Source organism: Phodopus roborovskii, unplaced genomic scaffold (assembly GCF_943737965.1).
Source record: "Phodopus roborovskii unplaced genomic scaffold, PHOROB, whole genome shotgun sequence".
In the NCBI taxonomy this organism is placed as follows: Eukaryota; Metazoa; Chordata; class Mammalia; order Rodentia; family Cricetidae; genus Phodopus; species Phodopus roborovskii.
In genome coordinates, this window is record NW_026126567.1 from 18,180,319 (window position 1) to 18,203,347 (window position 23,029).

At 46.3% G+C, this 23,029-nt stretch overlaps 1 protein-coding gene across 1 annotated transcript in view; it reads right to left on the reverse strand.

Moving 5' to 3' along the window:
* Positions 1-7,606: 7,606 nt before the first annotated feature.
* Snx31 (sorting nexin 31) overlaps positions 7,607-23,029 on the reverse strand; it is a 34,369-nt gene continuing 18,946 nt past the window's right edge. Inside the window, exons 9-14 of the mRNA XM_051202759.1 lie at positions 22,118-22,210; positions 20,134-20,337; positions 18,390-18,503; positions 16,340-16,417; positions 9,719-9,775; positions 7,607-7,703 (exon numbers count right to left, since the gene is read on the reverse strand). Coding sequence (XP_051058716.1) covers positions 7,614-7,703; positions 9,719-9,775; positions 16,340-16,417; positions 18,390-18,503; positions 20,134-20,337; positions 22,118-22,210 — 636 coding nt within the window. The 3' untranslated portion in view covers positions 7,607-7,613. The remainder of the gene's footprint in view (positions 7,704-9,718; positions 9,776-16,339; positions 16,418-18,389; positions 18,504-20,133; positions 20,338-22,117; positions 22,211-23,029) is intronic.

Here is a 23,029-nt window from a genome sequence, read left to right on the forward strand (position 1 = left end):
TCCCCACCCACCCCACGGGGACACCCGATTAAAGCGAGCATCCCCAGCGCCACCACACAGGCCCGGCCGGGGCCCTCCCGCCAGCATCGCCCGCGGGGGAGCCGCTCAGACCGGTGTCCGGCTCCGCCGGCCGTCAAGGGCCCGCAGGGCAGGTGTCACCGGCTCCCGCCCAGCCGCTGCCCACGGCCCCGGCCCTGGTACCTGCACCCGAGGCAGCCAGCGGCGACAGCAGCTCCTCCTCCAGCGGCGGCGGCGGCAAGCGGGGCGGGGCGGGGCGGGGACAGCCACCGAGGTGGAACCCGGGCGGGCCAGAGCGGCCGAGAGCCACGCTGCGGAGCGCCCCCTGCAGGCGGGAGTCTCGCAGGGCAGCTCGGCCTCTGCGGAGTTAGGACTGCAGCTAGAGAGGCATTTTACCTCTTCTTCTAAATAAATACACACCCACCCCCTCCACTAAGTAGAAATTTCGAAGGCAAAAGCAAACTTATCAAGTGCCCACGAGCATTAGTTTATTAGTTTCTGGCAGCGGGAGAGATGTTTAAAAATCCAAACTCACGTATGAGCAAATAAATGGCTGACAGTCCTACTCTTAAAATATGATACTGAAGTGTTGTTTATTGTTCGGATTGAATGCTTACACTTGGCTTACCGTGACCTATGTACAGCCAAACCCGAAAAGTGGTGATACACCCTTTTACTGGCACATTCTTTAACACAAGTTGCTTTTCTCCTGTTTTTCAGTTTGTCAACTTTTAGTCTTACAGCCAAGGTGAATTCTAGCACCATCCATCCCACCAGATAACACGTAGGATGTGGTCGGTTCAAGGGTTCAGGCTTAGTTTTTTTTTTTTTCCTGGCCATGTCAAATAAATGTTTAGGATCACTATCTGCCTTGAGGAAATCTCACATTTCCTTCGCTTAAGGGTTATAAGAAGGCTGGAGAGACAGCTCCGTAGGTTGAGGAACTTGTACTGCAAGCATGAGGACCTGAGGTCAATCCCCAGAACCCACATAAAACATTAATCATGGTGGCCATAAAATGTAATCCCAGTTCTGGAGAGTGGGGTCCCCCTGGCTGGCCAACCTGGCTTATTTATCCATGGAACCCCAGGCCTCTTTCTAAAGAACAAAATGGTTGGTTCTTGAGGTATAAGATCCCAGACCTTCACATGCCAGTGCACAGACATGTACACACAGACACACATTGACTCTAAGATGCCAGGGCAGACTGAGTTCAGCATTTCCCATGTAGGATACTTAACATTTACTTGTGCAGTGACTAATCATAAATATCCTTTCATTGTCTATACATTAATCAATCTGTCAGTGGCTGAGTTCGTAATATCTTCATGTGTGCCCGAACATGCTGTCAAATCACTGGATAATTTAAATGGTAATTATGTTCTAATTATATTCGTATATTGTATTTTTCCCTAGTTGGCTCATCAAACAACCTGAGCATTTATTGGTTGCTTACATTCTAATTTATCTTTCCTTCTTCATGAATTATGACTACTATTCAATAGGAAGAATTTAGGGACCATGAAAACAGGTTTTGTTTTTTTGTTTTTCTTCTTCCTCTGATGAGATTTAGGAAGTGGACTGCAAGTTGCATGGGTCCTATAACTCTTCCATGTCACTGCATCACTGCATCTGGGCACTGGACTCTGTGGACACTGAATGTCTACATAGATGTATTTCTATATTCCAGTGATCTCCTGAAACTTACTGGAAGTGACCATAAGTAACAAGATTGCATCCTACTAAATACAAACCAAAGAATCTCCTACTATTTTCTTGCTTAGTTGAGCCCCAAAATGTTTGGACACACCCTGCAGGCCACACCCTGCCCCCTCGACACCCCCTCCCATCCCCCCAGCCCCCTCCCCCCATCCCATCCCACCCCCCCACTCCTGCTGATTCCCCAGGAAGAATTGCTTTGGAAGTCTGAAAAGAAAGCAACAATCTTTTGCTGTTGTCTGTTTGTTTGTTTGTTTTCGAGACAGGGTTTCTCTGCATTGCCCTGGCTGTGCTGGAACTCTCTCGGTAGACCAGGCTGGCCTTGAACTCACAGAGATCCACCTGCCTCTGTCTCCTGAGCACTGGGATTAAAGGTGTGCACCACCATCTGGGGTAAGAAAAGTAACTATCTAAATCAATGGGAGCTGAAATATTAGCTTAACAAAACACACGTTCACATGGTCATGTGAACACACTTCCAGGATCCCTTCAGGGGCTCGGAGCAGGGTCTGTGTAAGAGAGGGCTGTACCTTGGTTTCCTATTGTCACAGTAACAAACTGCAACAAATCTAACTTTAAGTGATTGCATTAGTCATTTTACAGGTTAAGAGGTCATACTTAGATAATCTAGGATGACTCCACATCTCAAAACCTTTGGATAATCACTCTTGCAAAGCCCCTTTCTGCTGAGTGATGGTATCTGGTTAAAATCTAGGCCCCAGGATGTGCCTGGAGAGGATTACCTTGATTACATTAGCTGTCTGTCCACTGTGGGCAGCGCTATTCCCTGGCTATGACCTTGGGACAGGGAACTGAGCAGAAGTAGGCATCTGCTGTTCTCTGCTTCCTGACGGTGGATATACTCTGACCAGCGGAAATAAGAGTCTGGGCTGTGCTGAGTAAGCCTTCCTACACAGTCTCAGAAAATGCAGGAGACTTTTTAAAATACTAATGACACTGATAAGAGAAGGATGACCAGATATGTCTAGAATGGAGATGTGTTTTTAAAACACTCAGGGATTTCTAAAGAAGAGCACCATCATTAGACAGGCATGGTGATGTATGCCTCTAGTCCCAGCTCTTGTGAGTTCAAGGTCAGCCTGATCTACATTGTGAGTTCCAGGCAGCCAGTCTTCCTAGAGAGCCTGTTCCATGTCATCTTGTTTCTTGTAGTACTGCAGAATGACCAGGAGAGGGAGCCATGCTCCTGAAAAGATTATCTTGTAGTACTGCAGAATGACCAGGAGAGGGAGCCATGCTCCTGAAAAGATTAGCTCCCACAAGTCTCTAACCAACTGTGAATCAGGTTGTGAGGCGTAAATGCCCCTGGGTTCCTAGAACCACAGGTGAGCAAGCCACTGAACGCCATCTTATAGCATGCATTCATCTGCACCAAACTTGAATCCATCTCCGTCCCCTAAATCTTTGAAACACATAAACCACAAGAACATATATATATATGCCAGGCAGTGTCTTTGCAATTCAAAGCCAAGAGAATAGAAACCAGAGCTACTCGAAAGTATCTCAAGCCAAACTTTCAAGATAAGACCACTCTCCCTTATTAATTACAAAATAAACATCTTGGAACTTGATTTTTTTTTAATTACAAAAATACAGCTGGAACCCTGGTGAGAGGAAGGTTGTTTTTCCTTGCTACACCAGAACCATCCAGGCTTCACCACAGAGGAAACAATTCTACAGGAACACAGATAGCGTCTAGCACTAATTAACTTCCCTCCCACAGCTACACAACTGCCTCTGTGAGCAGTTCCTTCCGGGAAGATTAAGGCCCTGGAAACCTTGGACAGGTGGTTTGTGAGAGCCTGGGCTGTGGCGGTGAGAACTACTGTGAATGTTGATAAGACAAAAGACAAAGATGTGCTCTGTGAACTGCCTTATGCAATTGTGCCAACTGCTCAAGAAGTGAAGGTTTAGAAGGGAGTGTTGGAAGAGTAATAACTAACTACCGGCTGGCAAAAATGCACTTGAAACCAAACCTGCTGACCTGAGTTCAACCCCCAGGACTCACACAGTGGAAGGAAAGAACCAAGTCCCACAAGTTGTTTCTGAAAATTTGTAACTCACACATGTGTGCACCTGCCTACACACACAATAGATAGATGATTGATAGATGGGTGATAGATAGATGATAGATGCTTGATAGGAGATAGATAGATGATTGATAGATAGGAGATAGATAGATAGATAATAGATGCTTGATAGATAGGTGATAGGTAGGTGATTGACAGACAGATGATAGATGGATAGATCATAGGTGATTGATAGATGATTGGTAGATACATAGATAGATTTGTTACAAGGCATCCAGAATGAGAGGATCCTTAACCGTGACTATGGCTGATTTTCAAAGAACCTCACAAATGTCCCTGCATACCCATCCCTCTTATAGCTCACAAAGAATGGTTAAGACACAGTGAAAACTCACACGGTTTGTTTGTATCATCCCCAAATCCACATGGTGAGACTCCATAGCCAGTGTCAGGCTTTAGGGAATGGTTAAGTCACACCTTGAAGAGCTTGAGGGTCAAGTCCCTCCCTGTAGTCTCCTCAGCCGTGTAAGGATGGGGTGCCTTCCGGGAGGTAGGGAGCACCCTCGGGAGATGGAGAAGTGTCAGCATCTTTGTAATGGCCTTCCCAGCTTCCAGAGCTCTGAGAGAGACACATCTGTGTTTTATAAGTTATCCAGTCTTGGGGGTTTTCTTATATCAAAGAGAAACTTGTCAGTAAAGTACAGTTGCACCCCGATAAAGCCTGGGGCACATATGAGACCCAACCCTAGTACACAGAATAACTGGTTATAGTGTTTTCTAAGCTCACGCGTGCAGCACGCTTTATTATTGTGGGACGGCACAGATGGCTCACCTTTCCCTTGACACATCTTGGCACACTGAGGACAGGAATGAGGTTGCCCTGTCCAGCACATCTTCCGCAGCACCCTCTGTTTGTCTGGTTGGCACTGCACACACCAGTACCGGGCCCAGGGATAACTAAAAAGACATTCAGGTGCTTCTGTTCCGAGTTTGTTGTGGTTTTTCTCCCATTTTGTGTTGTAGGATCCTTCTCTTCTGTGTTTTCTCACCAAAGCTTGAAGTCCATTTGGTTTTCCATAAATCCAGACCATTTAAAGTTTCTTAGCATCACCCTGAGGACAATCTTAGTGACATTTCTTTCTTTTTTGTTTTTGTTTGTTTGTTTGTTTTGTTTTGTTTTTCAAGACAGGGTTTCTGTTTCTCTGTATTGCTTTGGAGCCTGTCCTGGAACTTGGTCTGTAGACAAGGCTGGCCTTGAACTCACAGAGATTCCCATGCCTCTGCCTCCAGAGTGCTGGGATTAAAGGTGTGCACCACCAACACCTGGCCGTGTCATTTCTAACTGGGATATGAACATAAAATCTTCCTCATTGCTCACAAGAGGGTGAATGCAGGAGCCTCAGACCTGGGAGCAGCATCAGAGCCTGGAAGCAGTCAGAGGTTGACCCGAGCTTCAGGCCCAGAGCAGCAGCATCAGAGGGAGGCCCAAATCCCAGCCCAGAAGGAGGCTGGAGCTTCAGGCCCAGGAGCAGCATCAGAGTTAGGCTCTGTTGTTTGCTGCATCTGCTGGAGATGAAACATGAACCATAAAAACTCAACAAAATCCATGTGGAATTTATTGGGGAAAGGGAGAAGAGGGAGGGGTAGATGTTGGCCAACCGGGAACAGAGATGGAAAGGGGGGAAACAGATGAGAGGTGCTCGTTTAAAAGGGAAAGGTTGCACATGCATACAGGGTCCTTACATAAGGCATGGCATAGCCACACAACACAGGGTCCTTTTGAGCTGTCTAAGTATCTACCTGAAAGCCAGTGTGCATACCCAGCCAGTGGTCAGGGGCTCGGTCAGAATAATGCCAGCCACTAAATCCATGCTGCAGTCTACATCCAGACTGCATGAAAGTAGGGAGAGCGGGCATATGCCGCAAATGCCCAAAGTCTTCCTGAGAGTGTAAACTGTAGCCTACCTTAGAAGCCTGCACCGACTGGTGACTTCTCCAGTGCTGTGGTGGGCAGGAGCCTCCATACAGCTGGGATGGTGGGGGCTCACTCCACAGCTCTCCCAGGGCCTGCAGCCGGCTTGACCACCCCAGCAGTTGTGACTGCGGACTCAAGAACCGATGATCAAGTCTTTAGATTCTGAAGTTGGCCAAAGTCGTAGATGCTGGGATCGGAATGTCGTGTGAGGCTTCTTGTTTTGTCCTCCTCAAGTAGGAGTCAGGTGCTGCCTGCAGATGACCAGCGCTCAGGGCAGAAACTGTACATGGAAGCCGGGCTTGCACTGCTGGGAAGCTGCCAGGAAGCTTCATGGTGTAGCTGTTTCCTCTAACCTGCTATGCACCCCCTAACTTAAAACTACAAGTGCTTTGTTTGAGACGGGGACTTGCTGTGTAGCCCCGGCTGGCCTTGAACTTATGATCTTCTTGCCTCAGACAGGCACCACCTACCCAGCCTTAACCTGAAGCTCCACCAGCAAAGAGTAGTTTTTTTGCCCGATGCCTAAGCCCCAGTCTCTTTCCCATCGCTGACTCATCTTCCCTTTTGCTAGTGGTCAGACACCAACATACTAATCCATCCAGCAGGGGTGATGCAGAATGTCTCTGCAGGAATCCCACTACAGCCTAGAAGACAAACTCAAACACTTAACCAGGAAGTTATGGTTATAGGCATTGATTTCTATATATGAGAGGGCTCTTATGGAGTCTACATTAAAAACAAAACAAAAAAACACAATTTTCATCAGAAAACTTCATATTCATTAGATGTTACATTTATTTCATAATTAGCTAACTCAGAAAAGAACATTAGAATATTGCACTCTTACCTAGTTATTTTTGCATATTCGTCTTCCCCCTCTTTACGCTGCTCTTAATTCCATACATAATTATGTTTATTACTATGGTACACCAGAAGCTGTATAAGGAAAATATTGTCAAAAAATACACATTCGTAAAGCTAAGAGATTTATATTAGATGCCCGTGCAGGATTTTATCAATATCCAAAAGAAAAATATTCCAGTTGGCATGATTATCTTACTCATTTTTATTTATGTGTATGTGTATTTGCCACAAATGTGTGGGTACCAGAGGAAGCCAGAAGATGTTGGATCCTCTGGAGAGATGGTTGTGAGCCACCACATGCATTATGGGAATCAAACCAAGATCCTCTGAAAAAATATCAAATGTTCTTAACCACTGAGCCATTTCTCCAGGCCAAGAATCCAATCTAAGATCAGAATACAATCTCTGTGAGTTCGAGTCCAGCCTGGTCTACAGACTGAGTTCCAGGACAGCTAAGACTGCTATACAATCTCAAAAAATATTTTTTAATTAAAAAAAAAAAGAGAGAGAGTGACTATAACCATACAGTGAGGACATAGGCCAGGACAGCTATTACGTTGGGGTCAGCAGTAGGTAAGGAAGTAGGTCAGAATGTTATCATCTCCTCCAGCTCTCTGGATAGGTCACAGAGGCCATATTTGCTGAGCTGATGGATCTATCTTTGTGTCAAATGCAGTCGTATGGTTTAGAACAAGCTTTTTAATCCCTGCAGTATCAGAACATACAAAAGGCCACAGAGCCAATACACATCTACCCTGGAGAGAAAACAGAATAAACCCTCCGTTGGTGGATTTGAGCCTGCCACCTGCCACGTAAGCCAACACTAGAGTTTTAGTTGCTACACGGTTTTAATCCTGAGAGTTACAGAGTGCTACAGTTAGACTGATGTTTTAAACACAGGGCACCTCCATGTCAAAGAGAGTGACCCCCAAACTCTGGCACCGCCTTAAGACAGTCCCGAAGACAAGTTAAAAGATGAGACCCCTTCAGAGACCTGCTTCCGTCACGGTCCCCCAAACACAGTCATGTTCAGCTTTCTTCATCTTGCTTTTTCTCAGAAAATTAAAGTAGTCTTTCTGCTGGAAAATAAACAAAAGGTTACATCTGTCTTAGCAAGAGTTACCTTAAAAAGTGCGTTAATCCTGCACTGGGGTAGGACTAAGGGCAGCACCCCCTGTTCAGGGCACTGTTCAGGAAGTGCTCTAAGCTCTGGGGTCATCCAACCAACACTGACTCCTTCCTGCCTGTCTGTTCCTCCCCAGAGTTGTGAATTCCAGTTCTTCGCCTCATTTGCTTGCTCATAGAAACGCAAACTTTCGAAAATATCATGTAAGGCATTTAAAGAACTTATTTACCTTCAGTACTTAATGATCTCTCAAAGCAAGTGTGTGTGTGTATGTGATGTGTATGGGGTGTGTGCATGTGTGAGTGTGAGGGTGTATGTGTGCATGGGGGGTGTGACATATGTGTGTGTAGTGTGGGGAGATGGGTGTGTGTGGTGTGTGTATATGTATACGTGTGTGTGTGTGTGTGTGATTGGGGTCTCTCACTGAACCTGAAGCAAGCCCCCTGGGGTCCCCTGAGGGTTCAACTCCCGAGTGCCAGGATCACAGGCATACACCACCGCCCCCCAGCTTTTACACAGTCCTCATATTTGCACAGCTAGTGCTTACAGGCTGAGCTAACTCCTCAGCCCCAACTAAACCACTCTCTGGGGGTGGAGCCAGCATCACTGGTGTTTAGACCGCTCCAGATGATTGATTCCGATGTGCAGCTGAGATCCAAGGGGCTGACTATCAGTGTGCAATGGAAATGGGTAAACTCATGCTGGGCTGGAAGTCGCCTACAGTTTGCAGGTGAAGAAAGTGACTATTGATTGGCCCACTGACTCTCACTAGGGTACTTGTGATAAAGCTGATTTTTCAAGCCTTCACCCTAGTTCTGCTATACCAGTCCTCGTGGTAAGGCCTGGGAATCAGCTTTGTAGGCCACACCCCGGGAGTGCCTGGTGCACACTTAGAGTTTGGGTCTGTCTGGACACACACAGGGTAGAAGTGACAGGTTAATTAGCTAGAGGGCTATTATGAAAGAGAAAGGTTTGTGTATAAGGTTTCTTTACGTTTAAAAAAAATCTTTATTTTTAGTGTGTGTGTATGTGTGTATGTATGTGGTGTATGTGTGTATGTAGTGTGTATGTGTGTGTGTGTGCAGTGCACACTCACAGGCGTGCACATGGAGATCAGAGAACAGCTTTCACCTGTCAGTTCTTTCCTTCAGCTGTGGGGGGGATCTAGGGATGGGACTCTGGTCATGAGGATGGAGTGGCAGGCACTTTTAACCATCTCACCACCAGCCCCGTGTTATTTTCCAAGCTCAAGGCACTTCCTGCATTTGCATATTTAAGTGTGTATTTCTATACGAGGCACCTGAATACACACACCAGACCCTATAACAGGTCGTAAGAAACCCCAGTAAAATGCTCCTAACAGGGCTCCTTTATCTCATTAACCCACACTGGAATTTGGATACAGGGTAACTAAGGAAACAATTCTGGGGTCAGAGGCCCTGCTTCCTTCCACCACTGATTACTGTTCACCTTCGGGACAAGTCACTTAACCTCTCTGTGCCCTAGATTCCTCGGCGGATTAGCAGCTTGCAAGAGGAGGAGAGCATTAACTTACAGAAACATGCACACAACAGCTCGGCTGGTACTGAGTGCTTAACAGAGTTACCTCCCACCAAGAGTCTTTCCTGCCCCACAAAAGTAACACGCAAGAGAACTTACAAACTTAAAGGCGCCTTTGTACTGCAGAAAACCAGTGAGACTGAAACACACAGATAAGCCAAACCCCAAATCTGTAAGCTAGAAAGAGGATTTTCCATGAATGTGCCAGACAAGAAAATCACAAAGAAAATTTTGTGTCCCCTGTCCTGAGCCCAGCTGATGAAACAGGCGGTTCTGGAACTAGCCAGCATCTGAGAAGCAGCCAGATATATAACTTATGCTTGAATGCCAAGGACTTTGCTCAAAGGAGAGTGAAGAAGGGCATCCCAATTATAACACATGGATGATGTCGTTTTACTCACAGACCTGGCTTGGTTGGACCGGCTGCTTCTTATTTCTGCCTTGTTCTGGAACCTCGATCTGCTAAATAGGTTAGTAAAATGTCAGCGAAGCCCAGGGAAGCCAGCACATGAACAGCCCATCAGCTGACACTTCTCCCCCTCCACAGTCAAGCTCCTAATGATCCTTTAGCTGCTGGTCAGCAGGCATGCCTGCCTGGCACCTGCACACCTGGCTCACATCGCACACCTGGCTCACATCTGCACACCTGGCTCACATCTGCACACCTGCCTGGCACCTGCATACCTGGCTCACATCTGCACACCTGCCTGGCACCTGCATACCTGGCTCACATCTGCACACCTGGCTCACATCTGCACACCTGGCTGGCACCTGCACACCTGCCTGGCACCTGCACACCTGCCTGGCACCTGCACACCTGGCTCACATCTGCACACCTGCCTGGCATCTGCACACCTGGCTCACATCTGCACACCTGCCTGGCACCTGCACACCTGGCTCACATCTGCACGCCTGCCTGGCACCTGCACACCTGGCTCACATCTGCACACCTGCCTGGCATCTGCTTGCCTGCCATTCCTGTGTCAGGAATGAAGCTTCAGGTCTAACACTGGTGGCTGCCTGTGGAACCTGTAAATTTAACACAGCTCTTAAAAGGATTTTTACAGGAAATAAAATGTACTTCTAAATCCTGAGCTTATCCATGCAGCACAGACTCACACGCTGAAACAAAGCCAGATGGGGCTTGGCACAGTCAAAAGGCATCATTAATCAAATCAGAACCAGAAAAAGGCATCATTAATCAAATCAGAACCAGACTACAGTTCTGGGCTGGGTCTCTGCTGCATAAGGTACACAGTTAGGGGCCCAGAGGAGGCAGGTAGCAATCAGGGCTGAGGACAGGGTTTGCAATAATAATAATAGTTATTACTTTGTCCCTCGGAGATCACACTTGGTCTTGTGCAAAGGCACAAAGTCTACCAGTGGGGCCAAATCCTGAACCCTTAGCCGTTGTTTTTATAATTTTAGTCATTTATTTTTTGTGTGTGTGTGTGTGTGTGTGTGTGTGTGTGTGTGTGTGTGTGTGTGTGTGTTCGTTCCATTGCATACATAGAGACATCTGAGGACAGCCCTGAGGAATCATTTCTCTCCTTCCAACATGCGGCTCCCAGCGATGGAACTCGAGTTGCTAGGTCTGGCAGCAAGCACCTGTACCCACTGAGCCATCTTGCTGGCCTAAATCCCTGAGCTCTTATGAGACATGGCCTTACTATTTAACTTAGGCTGGTCTGTACTCTGCACAGGTCAGGCCGACCTGCCTGAGGCTCCTGAATCATGGGATCTCAGCCCTGCCCACTCCACCTGGCACTGCAGGGGTTTTTGAGGAAACTATCTGCACAGCATTTGATGGAGGGGAAAAGTGGGTTAGAATATATGCAGGAGTGCTGGATGGACTCCCAAGGACTGCCATGAGGGAGGTGGGAGCCACAGAGACCTGTCAAGGCCAGGCGGGAAAAAGAGGTTGGGTACATATGTATCCCTGGCAAGGACAGAACTGGCGGTACCCAACCTCTTTTCCCACCTGGTGACCCATGGGAAACAAAGTCACAGAGCGCCCAAAGGTCCTCTGTGGGCACAGACCAGGGTGGAGGAGTGCCTGGCACCCTTGGCGAATGTTACCTACCTAGCCAGGGGTTGCAGGCAGCCTTCTGGATGCCTCCTCATGGGAAAGAAAGGGACTATTAAACAATCAGGGACTGTGCACCTCCCCAGCTCTACTGACGGTCTGAAGAATAACTTGCATCCTCAAGGAGGGATGCCAGGAGTCTCCCATGGCCCAGCGGCCAGGGGTTGCTCCATCATAGGCCTGCTCGTGACTTCACAGCTCTGGTAAATGTAACTTTTCTACAGGGTGTTTTGTCTCTCCAAATAAAACTGTTAGTGCTAAAGAAGATGGGCAGAAATGGAAATGCCAGAGACTCCAGGAACCTCTGGGGTGGCTGACTCCCGGCTGCCGAGCCACAGGCATGAAGTGTACACAAGACATCTGAGAGCCCTTAAGGACAGGTATGCGGGCTGCTGCCTTAAGGAAGAGATGGAAGCTCACACTGAAGGTGAACCAGCAGGAAGGGCTTTAACCCCACTGTGGTACCGCAGCCCTGCCCTACACTAGGCCCACAGGACTAGGTTCTTATGGATGAGACAGAAGCCCACTTCTATCTTGTTTAGGGTACTTGCTGTCTCGGTTGGGCTTGGTTTTCCTTTTGTCAACTTGACAGGAACCTAGCCGCACCTGAGGAGAGCTCTTCCTCGGACCAGCCTGTGGAGAATTTTCTTGATTAACGATTGACGTTGGGGGGGGGGCACCCCTGGGCAGGTGCTCCTGGGGTGTATAGGAAAGCAAATTGAACAAGTCTTGGGGAGCAAGCCGGTCTGCAGCATTTCCCCCGGGGTCTCTGCTTCTATTCCTGCCCCAGCAGACTCCTGCCTTGGCTTCCAAGATGGATGGTAAGCTGTGAGCTGACATTAACCCTTTCCTGCCCCACGTTGCTTTTGGTCACTGTTTTATCGCAGTCACAGGAACTTAACCAAGATGCTCTGTTTCCTGTTTATATGCAGCTCAACTTTATCCTAACTAATACACTTTCTTTTAAAATAAAACATCTTTATGATTCCACTCTAGGTCTCCCTCCTCCTTCCAAGCTTTCACACCCTACTTATATATAAAAAGTAGCAAATGTTAGAGAAAATCTCAGGCCTGTGTGTAGGAGGAGAGCTTTAAGAATGCTATATTCCGGCCCCCACCCACATACTACCTCTCTGGTTTATGATTAATATTGGCTTTAAAATTCTAAATAAATGGGACTGGAGAGATGGTTTAAAGCACTCGTTGCTCTTACAGAAGACCTGCGTTCAATTCCCATCACCCACGTGGTGGCTCACAGGCATCTACAACTCCAGTTTCAGGTGTACAATGCCCATGTCTGAGCTCCACAGGCACCAGACACACATGCAGTACATATACATACATGAACACCCGCACATGTAAAGCAAAACAAATACAACTTTTAAGTTTTCCAAATATTTTTTGGTGAAGTGTACATTTACACTCAAATTATGACTCAAAATTTCATAGTCTCTGTGGTGGTGAACTGTAACCCTATCATTTGGGAGGGTGTAACAGGAGAATAGCTCTAAATTCAAGTCTAGCCTGGGATACAGGTAAGACTGTCTGAAAAAAATGATCTCTTATAATAAACATTTCAACATTTGGTTTCCTGTACGTTTGGTGTGTGTGTGTGTGTGTGTGTGTGTGTGTGCTTGTGGAGGCCCAAAGTTGGCATGAAGAGTCTTTGTCAATAACATTCCATGTTATATACTGAGGAGCTTGGCCTTTCAGCTAGTCTGAGCTCGCTCAAAGGATTCCACCCCCTATGCTGAGATTGAAAGAGGGCGCCATGCCCAGCCAGCCTTTTCTGTGGTGGTGGGGGGGGGGGGATCAGAACTCTTGAACTCATCTTCCTATCCCAAACCTTAGTTTTGGAATCATTACATACGCTCACAGTAGATCTTGATTTGACACCAAGTCTTCCCCCTTCCATTCCATCTAAGGGAAGACTCAGCCAGAGTTCCTGGGGACTGCCAGGGTTAACCATGGGGCTCAGTTGGTTAAAGTTCTCCAGGGTTTTCCTCTCTTCCCAGATTCTTCCCGATGATCAAACCTTTGCACCCAGAATCCGACTCACTAAACAGACCTGTCTACCTTCATCCACAGAGTTCCGTGAGTAGTATGTGTCCTTTCCACGTGTGTATTTGCCTGGGAAACAAGCAAATGTCACTGTCCACAAAATGACTGTGGTCCACTGTCCTCCTTGAAGAGGTCCAGCTGTGAGTTCACAGGGCCCAATCAGGCTGCCCCTGGGACTCCTTCTACTGGAGGCTTTGTGGGGGGAAATCCAGCTTGAAAATGTGGGTTATCTTTGAAGTGTGCTTCTTTCCAAGAACCAGAATAAGCCATAAACAAATAAAATAAATTACAGGATCGAGGAAATAAAACCTGTTGAATGTTTTGGCAAACCAATCTATGCCTATCGGCTACAGCACTGATTCTGATGTTGTTGTTCGCCAAAATAAATGGTAAGGCGTGTGGCAGGGTTGGTTTTTACTGAGCTGGCTACTTGCTATTCACTGTCCAAGCACTTCCTGTATCAAGTGGCCACTGTCTTACTCTTCTACATCTGAGGTCGGCCTCTCTTTCTTAAAAAGCCTCCTTCAGTTAATTATTTCTCATTCTTCTTTTATACATCATAATCATCAAGCCTAGGGGAGACTGCTGTGCCTAAGAGGGCGGATTTTATTACTCTTCTTACAAAGAGCCTGTTTACCCATCACTCTCCAGGACAACTTAAACTGTTCAGTCACCAGGAGCCAGTGAATTTATTTGCCCTAAAATTGTGGATATTTTTGGATTCAGAAGAGAAATTAAGTCCAAAGCACAACTGATTTCTTGGGGGAGGGGGGGCTGTAAAGATTCATGGTAAAGATGCTGCCCACCCACTTACAAAGAATTAAATCAAGCCTGCTGATGGCAGCACACACCTCTAATCCCAGCATTCAGAAGGCAAAGGCAGGTAGGTGGAGCTCTGTGAGTTCCAGGTCAGCCAGAGCTGATAGGCAGAGAAACAGTCTTGAAAAACAAAAACGAAACAAACAAACAAAAGCAAAAAAAAAAAAAAAATTAAATCTAAATAAAAAACATTGGGGAAAGTATTCAAAATGTTTCCTATTGTGATTTGTTTTTTAAGACTTTTATTATGTATACAGTGTTCTCTCTGCATGTATGTCTGCAGGCCAGAAGAAGGCACCAGATCTCATTACAGGTGGTTCTGAGCTACCATGTGGTTGCTGGGAATTGAACTCAGTACCTTTGGAAGAGCAGGCAGCGCCCTTAACTGCTGAGCCATCTCTCCAGCACCTTCTGTAATTTTAAAGATGATGTATGGGCCTGAGATGCCTCTGCGGTTAAAAGCACTTGTTGCTCTTGCAGAGGACTGGGGTTCAGTTCCCAGCATCCACACTGGTTCACAAACATCTGTGACTCCAGTTCCAAAGGATTTGATGGCCTGGGTTGGGCCCAGTCAGTCACACAATGCACATACATACATTGCACATACATACACTCACATAAAATAAAATAAATCTTTTTTTTAAAGGATCAATGTAACATTCTATAAAAATACTAAATTTACCAACCCAAATGTCCATTACATAGTAATGATGAAATAATCAGAAAAGTCTAGAATTGCAGATTGGTTGTTTTGTTTTACAATGTATGCACCAAGCTTTTCTACACTACTAGACCTTTGATGAAAATATGCGGACCAGAAAAATAAAGTTCATTTGGAGAAACAAATAGGCGAACAAAAACCAACTGTCTGAGAGTTTGTTTCACCCTGTGGCTTCCTGCTTGGTAGACAGGAGGTGTCAGGGGGCTGTGGATTCCTTCTAGAGAAAACTCTAGAGATTTTTAAAGATCATCACTGCTATGTTAAAGTCCCCTCAAAATTCTGACTCATCACAAGGTGGGGAGGGGAAGAGGGGTCTTAAGGAGGCGGGCATAGTAGAACGCACTTGATATGAAGACCGGGGCCAAAGAAAAAAGCCAGGGTTCAGAGGAGGAGACTGGGTGGACAAAGAAGAATGAAGAAAGAATGAGAAGAGTTTTATGAATTCACAACCTTTTTGGGAATTTTTTTTGTTTGTTTTGGCTTTTGAGGCAGGGTTTCTTTATGTAGCCTTGGCTGTCCTGAAACTCACTCTATAGACCAGACCAAGCTGGCCTTGAACTCACAGAGATCCATCCACCTGCCTCTGCATCCTGAGTGCTGGGATTAAAGGCACGCACCACCGTTGCCCAGCCAAAACTCACAGCTTTTCAAGCCAGCTAAAAATATATAATTCAAAGAAGAAAGGGCATTTGAGTGGAGATATCCTGCATGGGTGGACAATACCTCTCTGGAAGATCTGGGTAATAGATCACATGGAAATCTCAGTGAGGGGTATGTGGTTCCCTGTGAGATTGGCTAGAAGCGCTCTGGAGGTATCTGAAACAGCCATTGCTCCTGGATACTCACCATATGGAGTTGGCATGGCCCTATTGCTAAAGACTCAATGCAGTTCGGTTGCAGGACATAAAGAAATCAAAACTTCCTCCCCACTGGCTACCTTCCTAGGTGTCAGGAGGGGCTATGTAGGCTACTAGAAGAAAAGCCATCAGTGGACTTACCTGAGGTGTACCTTGCTTGCTATAAAACAGACCTTGTGCCCACTGATACAATAGTGACGTGAAGGTTATAGGGAAACTGACTGCTTTCTGCTCGGATTTCAGGCCTGCTCTACAGGGTGGAATAATCTCCTTTTCACTGCTTCTCACCACTGTTATCTATTTAACAGTGTGTAAGAGCTGCCAGGACCCGGGCTCTCCCCAACAACTCGGATAACACAGTCAGATGCTAACTGTGAGCTGTGGCTGCCTCCCCAGAGGACAAGATCCACAAATGCTGGCACTTCCAGGGTGAATTTGGTCTACATGTGTTAGCACACATGAGACTATCTCAGAGCTCTTACCATTTCTGGGTTCTCCTCAGAGAGCTTTGCCATCTTCTCTGAGACCATCTTCTTCAGGCAGCTACTCAGGAAAAAAGCCTAAGAAACCAGGAAATAAAGATTAATCGTAGGCCAAACGTGGTGGCGCTCGCCTTTGATCCCCGCACTGGGGAGGCAGAGGCAGGAGGATCTCTGTGAGTTTGAAGCCAGCCTGGTCTAGTGAGTTCCAGGCCAGCCAGGGCTTCATGATGAGACCTAGTCTCAAACAAACAAACAAAAAAACCTTGGAGTCTGAAAGATGGCTCAGCAGTTAAGAGCACTGTCTGTTCTTCCGGAGGACTCGAATTCGAATCTCAACATCCACGTGGTGGCTAACAACCACCTGTAACTCCAGTTCCAGGGGATCTGACCCCCTCTGTTGGTCTCCTTGGACACTGTATGTGCACACCACACACACATGCAGATGAAACATCCATACACATAAAAAATAACAATAAAATAAGCAAATCTTTAAAACAACAAAACTCTCCCTCAGCTCAAGGTCCTCCTCCTTCTCCCACTGCATAATGGAGGCTAAAAGTCACCAGCACATGTTAAGGAATTTTGTTTTTAACTTTCAGAGAGTGGCTTAAAATGCAGCTAGCAGGCAAACATCGGTCATCTCAGTTATGACAATGTAGTGACGGTACATTTTAAAGACAGATGGGTAGATAGGCCAGAATCTCATCCCTGACCACATCCGCTCTCCCATTCTATGTTTCTACTGTGCCATGAGCAGCTTGTGTTTCATAAGCGACAAACTACTTACAGTAGTCATCAAATAAACAAACCTTCATTTAATGGCATAATTATTATTGAGAAACCCATCCTTAGGCATTAAGTACTAACTTCTCTATTTGGAAGAAGATATTAAAATGTTTGCGTTTGTTTTGTTTTCAAGACAGGGTTTCTCTGTGTAACGCTACTGTAGACCCTGCCGGCCTCTGCCTCCTGAGTGTATCTGCCACCATGCCTGACTTACACAAAAACTTTCTAAGTTTCTTTTTATTTCCTCTTTGTGCCTTTCACATCGTGCTGATCCTATTCATTCCCATCCCTTCCTATTTACCCTCTGCCCTTGTAACCTGCCCCTAAAATAAAATAAAAGAGGGAAAAAAAGAAGGAAAAAAATCTCATCGCGGAAGCTGTAGTGTAGTCATGCAGTAAATCCTTTCGTTCATACATCTTTACTTGCAAGTGTTCATTGTGAAGAGTCATTGGTCTGATTCGAGGCCTCTGGTTTCTGCTACACTATCGATGCTGAGTCTTCACTGGAGCTACTCTTGGACATCCTGTTGTTGCCCTGTGTCATGGAGATCCTGAAGGATCTGCCCCTTCACATGCTCCAGCAGCCCTTAGGTATCCTCCAAAGAAAGTAAGATCTTACTAGAAACCTTTTTTTAAAAAATGTTTACTGCACCTCTCTGTGGTGGCTTATACTCAACCGCTGCTTCTTTTAGATGGAAATACTGTAACAAAATTAAAGCTGCTTCTTAGATGGAAATACTGTAACAAAATTAACAAAATGTAACTGCACAGCATTCTGAGGTCTCACTACAGTCTCACTAAGTGTGCTTCAAACTGAAGGAGATCTTCTGCGCTGAACAGTTTTCTGTCAACGTGACGCAAACTGGAGTCATCAGAGGAGGGAGACCTAGGTCAGACCCATATACATTATCTTCTTGAGAAAAGCCAAGGGATGTCAGAGACCCGTCCCATCTCGCTTCTCACTTCCTGCCGCTGGACCTGAGACAGTTTGGTCCACCATGTTTCTGCCTGAGACCGCAGTCTGCAGCCTCTGGAACCGAGAGCTGAAATGAACCTTCTCCTTTAAGTTCCTCATCTCAACTCAGAGCTGGATGTCTCACTAAATTCTTTGATCTCGTGGCCACAGTGACCAGGAAAATAAAGCAAAAATAAAAACAAAGTACTTGAGTCCGGTGCCAGGGAAGGATGCCACTCCAGCTGTGCTTTGTTCAAGCAGAGCCAGCCGGTCAGCACTTCAGCGCAAACATCTGTCCCGAGGACTCACCTGTTTGGTGTACACAACAAACCACTGCTGCCGACTGTCTTCGCTGTACTGAAATCTCAGCTCCAGGTTCTGGTTGAGAGTTCGCTGGGGCCCGTCTGTATCCAGCAGAGTACCCTGCCGAGGCGAAGACATGGTCAAAGCCCCCTTGATATCAGAAAGCAACAGTTCCCCCAAAGGCTGTCTGTCAGTCTCCCAGGGAGCCAAGGAAGGAAGTGACAGAGGGGATGTTAGGGAGGAGGAAGTACAGGGCTACAGGAGGAAGCAGAATGTCTGTAGCCCAGGCTAGGCCAGTGAAGGGAGACCTCCTGGAAGGAAGGGATGTGGGGAGAAGTCGCAGCTGTCCACGTTTGTCGTGGTGGCTTTATTTTGTAAGAAGGGAAGGTAGGCGGCCATTCCTGGTAGAATAAAGAATGAGGTCAAACCCCTGAGGCATGGAGAGGCTGGCAGGTTGGAGACACTGTGAGGGACAGGGTGTACTGTGGGCTCCAAGCGAGAGGGCAGGTGAGGAGGAGGCGCAGAGAGTCAGGCGAGAGGGAACTCAGAAGGCCGTGGGTTGTGTATGCAGCATCTATTCCTGTTTAGTAATGGAGACTCAAGCTTCCTCGGGAAAACCACCTCTTCCGCTGTAGGCTATCTCTGAGGAACCCTCGGGGAACGACGTGGGAGAAAGGCGAACAGCCAGGCCTAGGTCGACTGGACAAATACTCTGTGTCTTCTCATTTGACTCAGAATTGAGATGATCACGCAGAAGGGCCTCCCCAATTTCCTGTTGCCTGGAAACGGCCAGCTCTTTGGCTGCTGACTGTAAAACCCCAGCTTCCTTTTTCCTTTGGACATGTGAGTAATCAACACTCGTCCTTCCAACCGGTCCATTGGTTTACTAGATTGGGGTTGTATGGGTGTCTAGAGCTACCTAACAAAGAGCTTAACTCCCGTGGCTTCATAAATAAAGCTGAGGATTCCAGACTGCATCCCGAGGACACTAGACTTGGCAAAGCTAGACGATTAATGCAGTTTGATTCATATCCTAGAAATATTAGACTCACAGCATCTGCATGAGGAGCAAACTGAGCAATAGCTGTTTTCAGATAATGCTGCAGAGAAAGGGAATAAACGAAGTAAGCCTTACAATTACCCTGCCCCTAGATACAGCCCAGGGCGGGAGAACCCAAAAGAAGACAGAGACCTCCTGAGGTGACAGGAGAGGTTAGGGTTTGCGGGCAGACCACCATGAGGGATCCTGTAATGTGTTCTGATGGGGGACGTCCTTCTGTATATATGTTTCGCTTATTGGTTGATGAATAAAACACTATTTGGCCAATGAGGCAGGAAGACAGGTAGGACTACGAGATGAGGAGGATTCTGGGAAATGTAGGCAGAAATGGGTCACCATGTAGTGGAGGAAGGAATAACAGGCCTGGACCCTTCTCCAGTAAGATAAGACTCCATGGAAATACTTATATTAATAGAAATAGGTTAATGATTAAGACAGAGCTAGTCAATGAGAAGGCCTAGTCATCGGCCAACAACAGCTGTATAGTTCATGTAAGTCTTGTGTGTTTATTTGAGGTTCTCAAGGGCAGAGGGACCCTGCTGGGACAAAGAACCTCACAGTATAATGTTTGGCTGGGCAGTGATCCAAGCACATGTGGTGTGAAGGCCGGAGACGAGTCCTGCATCTCCCTGAGGAAGCACACATAAGAAAACTTTAAATGACAGACAAAGCGAGGTGCCAGATACTCACTAGGAAAGTCACCTGCCAGCACTTTACTCCACTCATCTGGAAAGCCATGTCCTGGGTCTGGCCATCCGGCAGGGTTACACAGCAGTTGATCTCGTTGTTGCCGATGGAAATTACAGCCCCACAGCCCGGTTCTGGGTGGTTGCAGGTACAGGGATCCAGTTGAATGTAGCCATAGTGCCGGACCTCCTGGGACAGCTCCAGAAACTGTTCCAAGGTGGAAGAGACCACTCACTATCCTCAGATATAGAGCTCACGGGGGATGCTACTGCTGGTGAAACCCACAGGGTAGGCTCCCAGCAAAGCCCTTTGTTTCTAGAGCATACAAATGGGGCTCTGAGTTCTGCTTCCTTCCCCACTCTGGCCCCTGACCCTGCTTCTGTTTAGTCCTTGGAGCCAACACACCCAGGTATGAATGAAGAGTAGAGTTGAGAAAACAAAAGAACAGATGTGATTCTATCTCAGTCAGAAGCATATATGTTTATGTACCTTGTATGTACCCATTAAGGCCAGAAGAGGACATCAGATCTCCTGGGGGAGCTATGGATGTTGTGAACCAACAATCAAGTGTTGAGGGCCAAACCCGGGTCTTCTGTAAGAACAGCAAGTTCTCTTTACCGACTGAGCCATCTTCCAGCGCAACTCTTGTCGCCTTTTTTAAAGATGTGAAATAAGGGCTGGAGTGGTTCAGAGGCAGAACACTTGCCAGTATGTACAAGGCCCGAGTTCAATCCCCAGCACCAAAGCAAAAGAAGAAGGAAGGAAAACCTTAAAAACTCAATAAATGTTTAGCTATTGTATACTAAAAGAAGTGAAGGCATTTAATTAAAAGTAAAGCTACTTGTTGCAAGGCAGTTAATGAATAAGCACTGTACTCAAAATACTTGTTGGCCATTCATGAGGAATTACTAACATTATACCTGGGGCCAGAGAGATGGCTCAGTGGTTAAAAATACTCGCTATTCTTAAGGGTGGGGGAGAGAGGGAGCAGGAATTCAGTTCCCAGCACCCACATTAGGCAACCTACAATTGTTTAACAGCTCCAAGGAATCTGATGCTTTCTTCTGGACTCTGTGAGCACCTGTGCGCGCATGCACACACACACACACACACACACACACACAAATAATAGAAATAAAACCAAAGCTTTTAAGTAAGACAAACTTCCTTAAAAAATCAACTTGACACATACAGCCATGGGTGGCATGTTCTCTCATTTTCTTTTGAAAATCCACAGGCCCTTCTTTCCAGAAACATAATAGAGGTCAGGGGTTGTGGCTCCGTATGAGTACTTGCCTCTTGCCTAGCATGTGTAAGGTTCTGGATGTGGTCTCCAGCATGGCATTAGGCAGCCTACTGTCTCCATAGCAACTTTGAACCTCTTTCACTGTTGCACAAAGATGACTTTAGACACACAAATGAAAAAGTGCCACTGTGTGCCAATAAAACTTTATTTGTAAGAACAGTGGTTAGCTCATCTCTGATTTATATCAAACTGCTTTGGGTCATTTCATTCATCTTCAGTTCAGTCTCCTTACACCTGTGCACAAGGTAAAGTGGTGCTAACTAACATGTTTGCTCCATCACCAGAAGTTTACACAGGGATAGGATGAGGAAGTAAAAAAGTAGGTGCAATCCTGGGCCCTGTGGTGCTTGCTGCCAAAGTGATTCATAGCAGTGAACGATATTAACAGGCTGGCTTCCAATTAAAGAAAACTAAACAATAACAAAATCACAAAGGAGAATATTCTACAGTTATATAATAATATGGAGGATCTATATCAATTAACTTAGCCACAGACTTGATATGCTGTATTTTTTCCCTAGGATCCTTACACAGTAAGCCTTTACTAATTATAGAACCGAAAAGACCAGTGGAGGCTTTCTCACTGTGATTGATGGGTTTGTGAATGACAGCAACAGCCAGATTCTAATGTGTGCTGGAGTCGCTTCCAAGGGTCATCTCTTGGTACAATGCTTAACTCACCTTCGTTTGATTCTCCTTCTCCTGGAGTGCCTTGAGTTCCTCCCTCTGAGCCTGTGTGGGCTTCACCCATTCTATTTCAATGTCCTGTACTGCCTTAAAACAGCAAATATACAATTAGCAACTTTAGTAGAAAAGAATTCATCTGTACAAAGGGTTAAAAACCTAGCCCTGATGGATCTTACATAATGATTTGACAGATTATAAAGACTGTTCTTTGGTTGCTTTGTCTTGACAGGGTCTTTTTAAGAGTTTACCTCATTTCATGTGCATTGGTGTTGTGCCTGCATGTATGTCTGTGTGAGGATGTTGGGAACTGGAGTAATAGTTGTGAGCTGGGAATTGAACCAGTGTCGTCTGGAGGAGCAGTCTGTGCTCTTAACTGCTGAGCCATCTCTCCAACCCCAAGACAGTGTTAATACTGAGCACTGTTTATGGAGGTCAGCCTGGCCTCAAACTCGTGATCCTCTTGACTTAGCCTCCTAAGTGCCTGAATGAACCAACACAGCTGGCCTAGGACCATTAAATGAGCAGGTAGGACAAGATCGAGCCACAGTTTGGGACAATTATAATGCTTGGCAAAGAAAGTCAAAGTAACTTCAATATCATCTAGTGAAATAACTCCGGAGAGATTAAAGTATAAAGCTCCGTTAAAAGGCAGAGAAGCAGGTGAGGACGATGGGGGGCAACATTAACAGCACGTGCCGCTCTTTAGAGAGCCAGTGTTCAGTCGTTATCACCTGTGTAAGATGGTGCCACCACCGGTGACTCCAGCTCCAGGGACCACGCCTCTGGCATCACAGCCATCACAGGCACCTGCACTTCCATGCACAAACCCACACAGGCACATACATGTACATGTATGATCTTAAGAAACGAATCTTTTTAAAGAAGAAAATTTAAAATGATATGTTG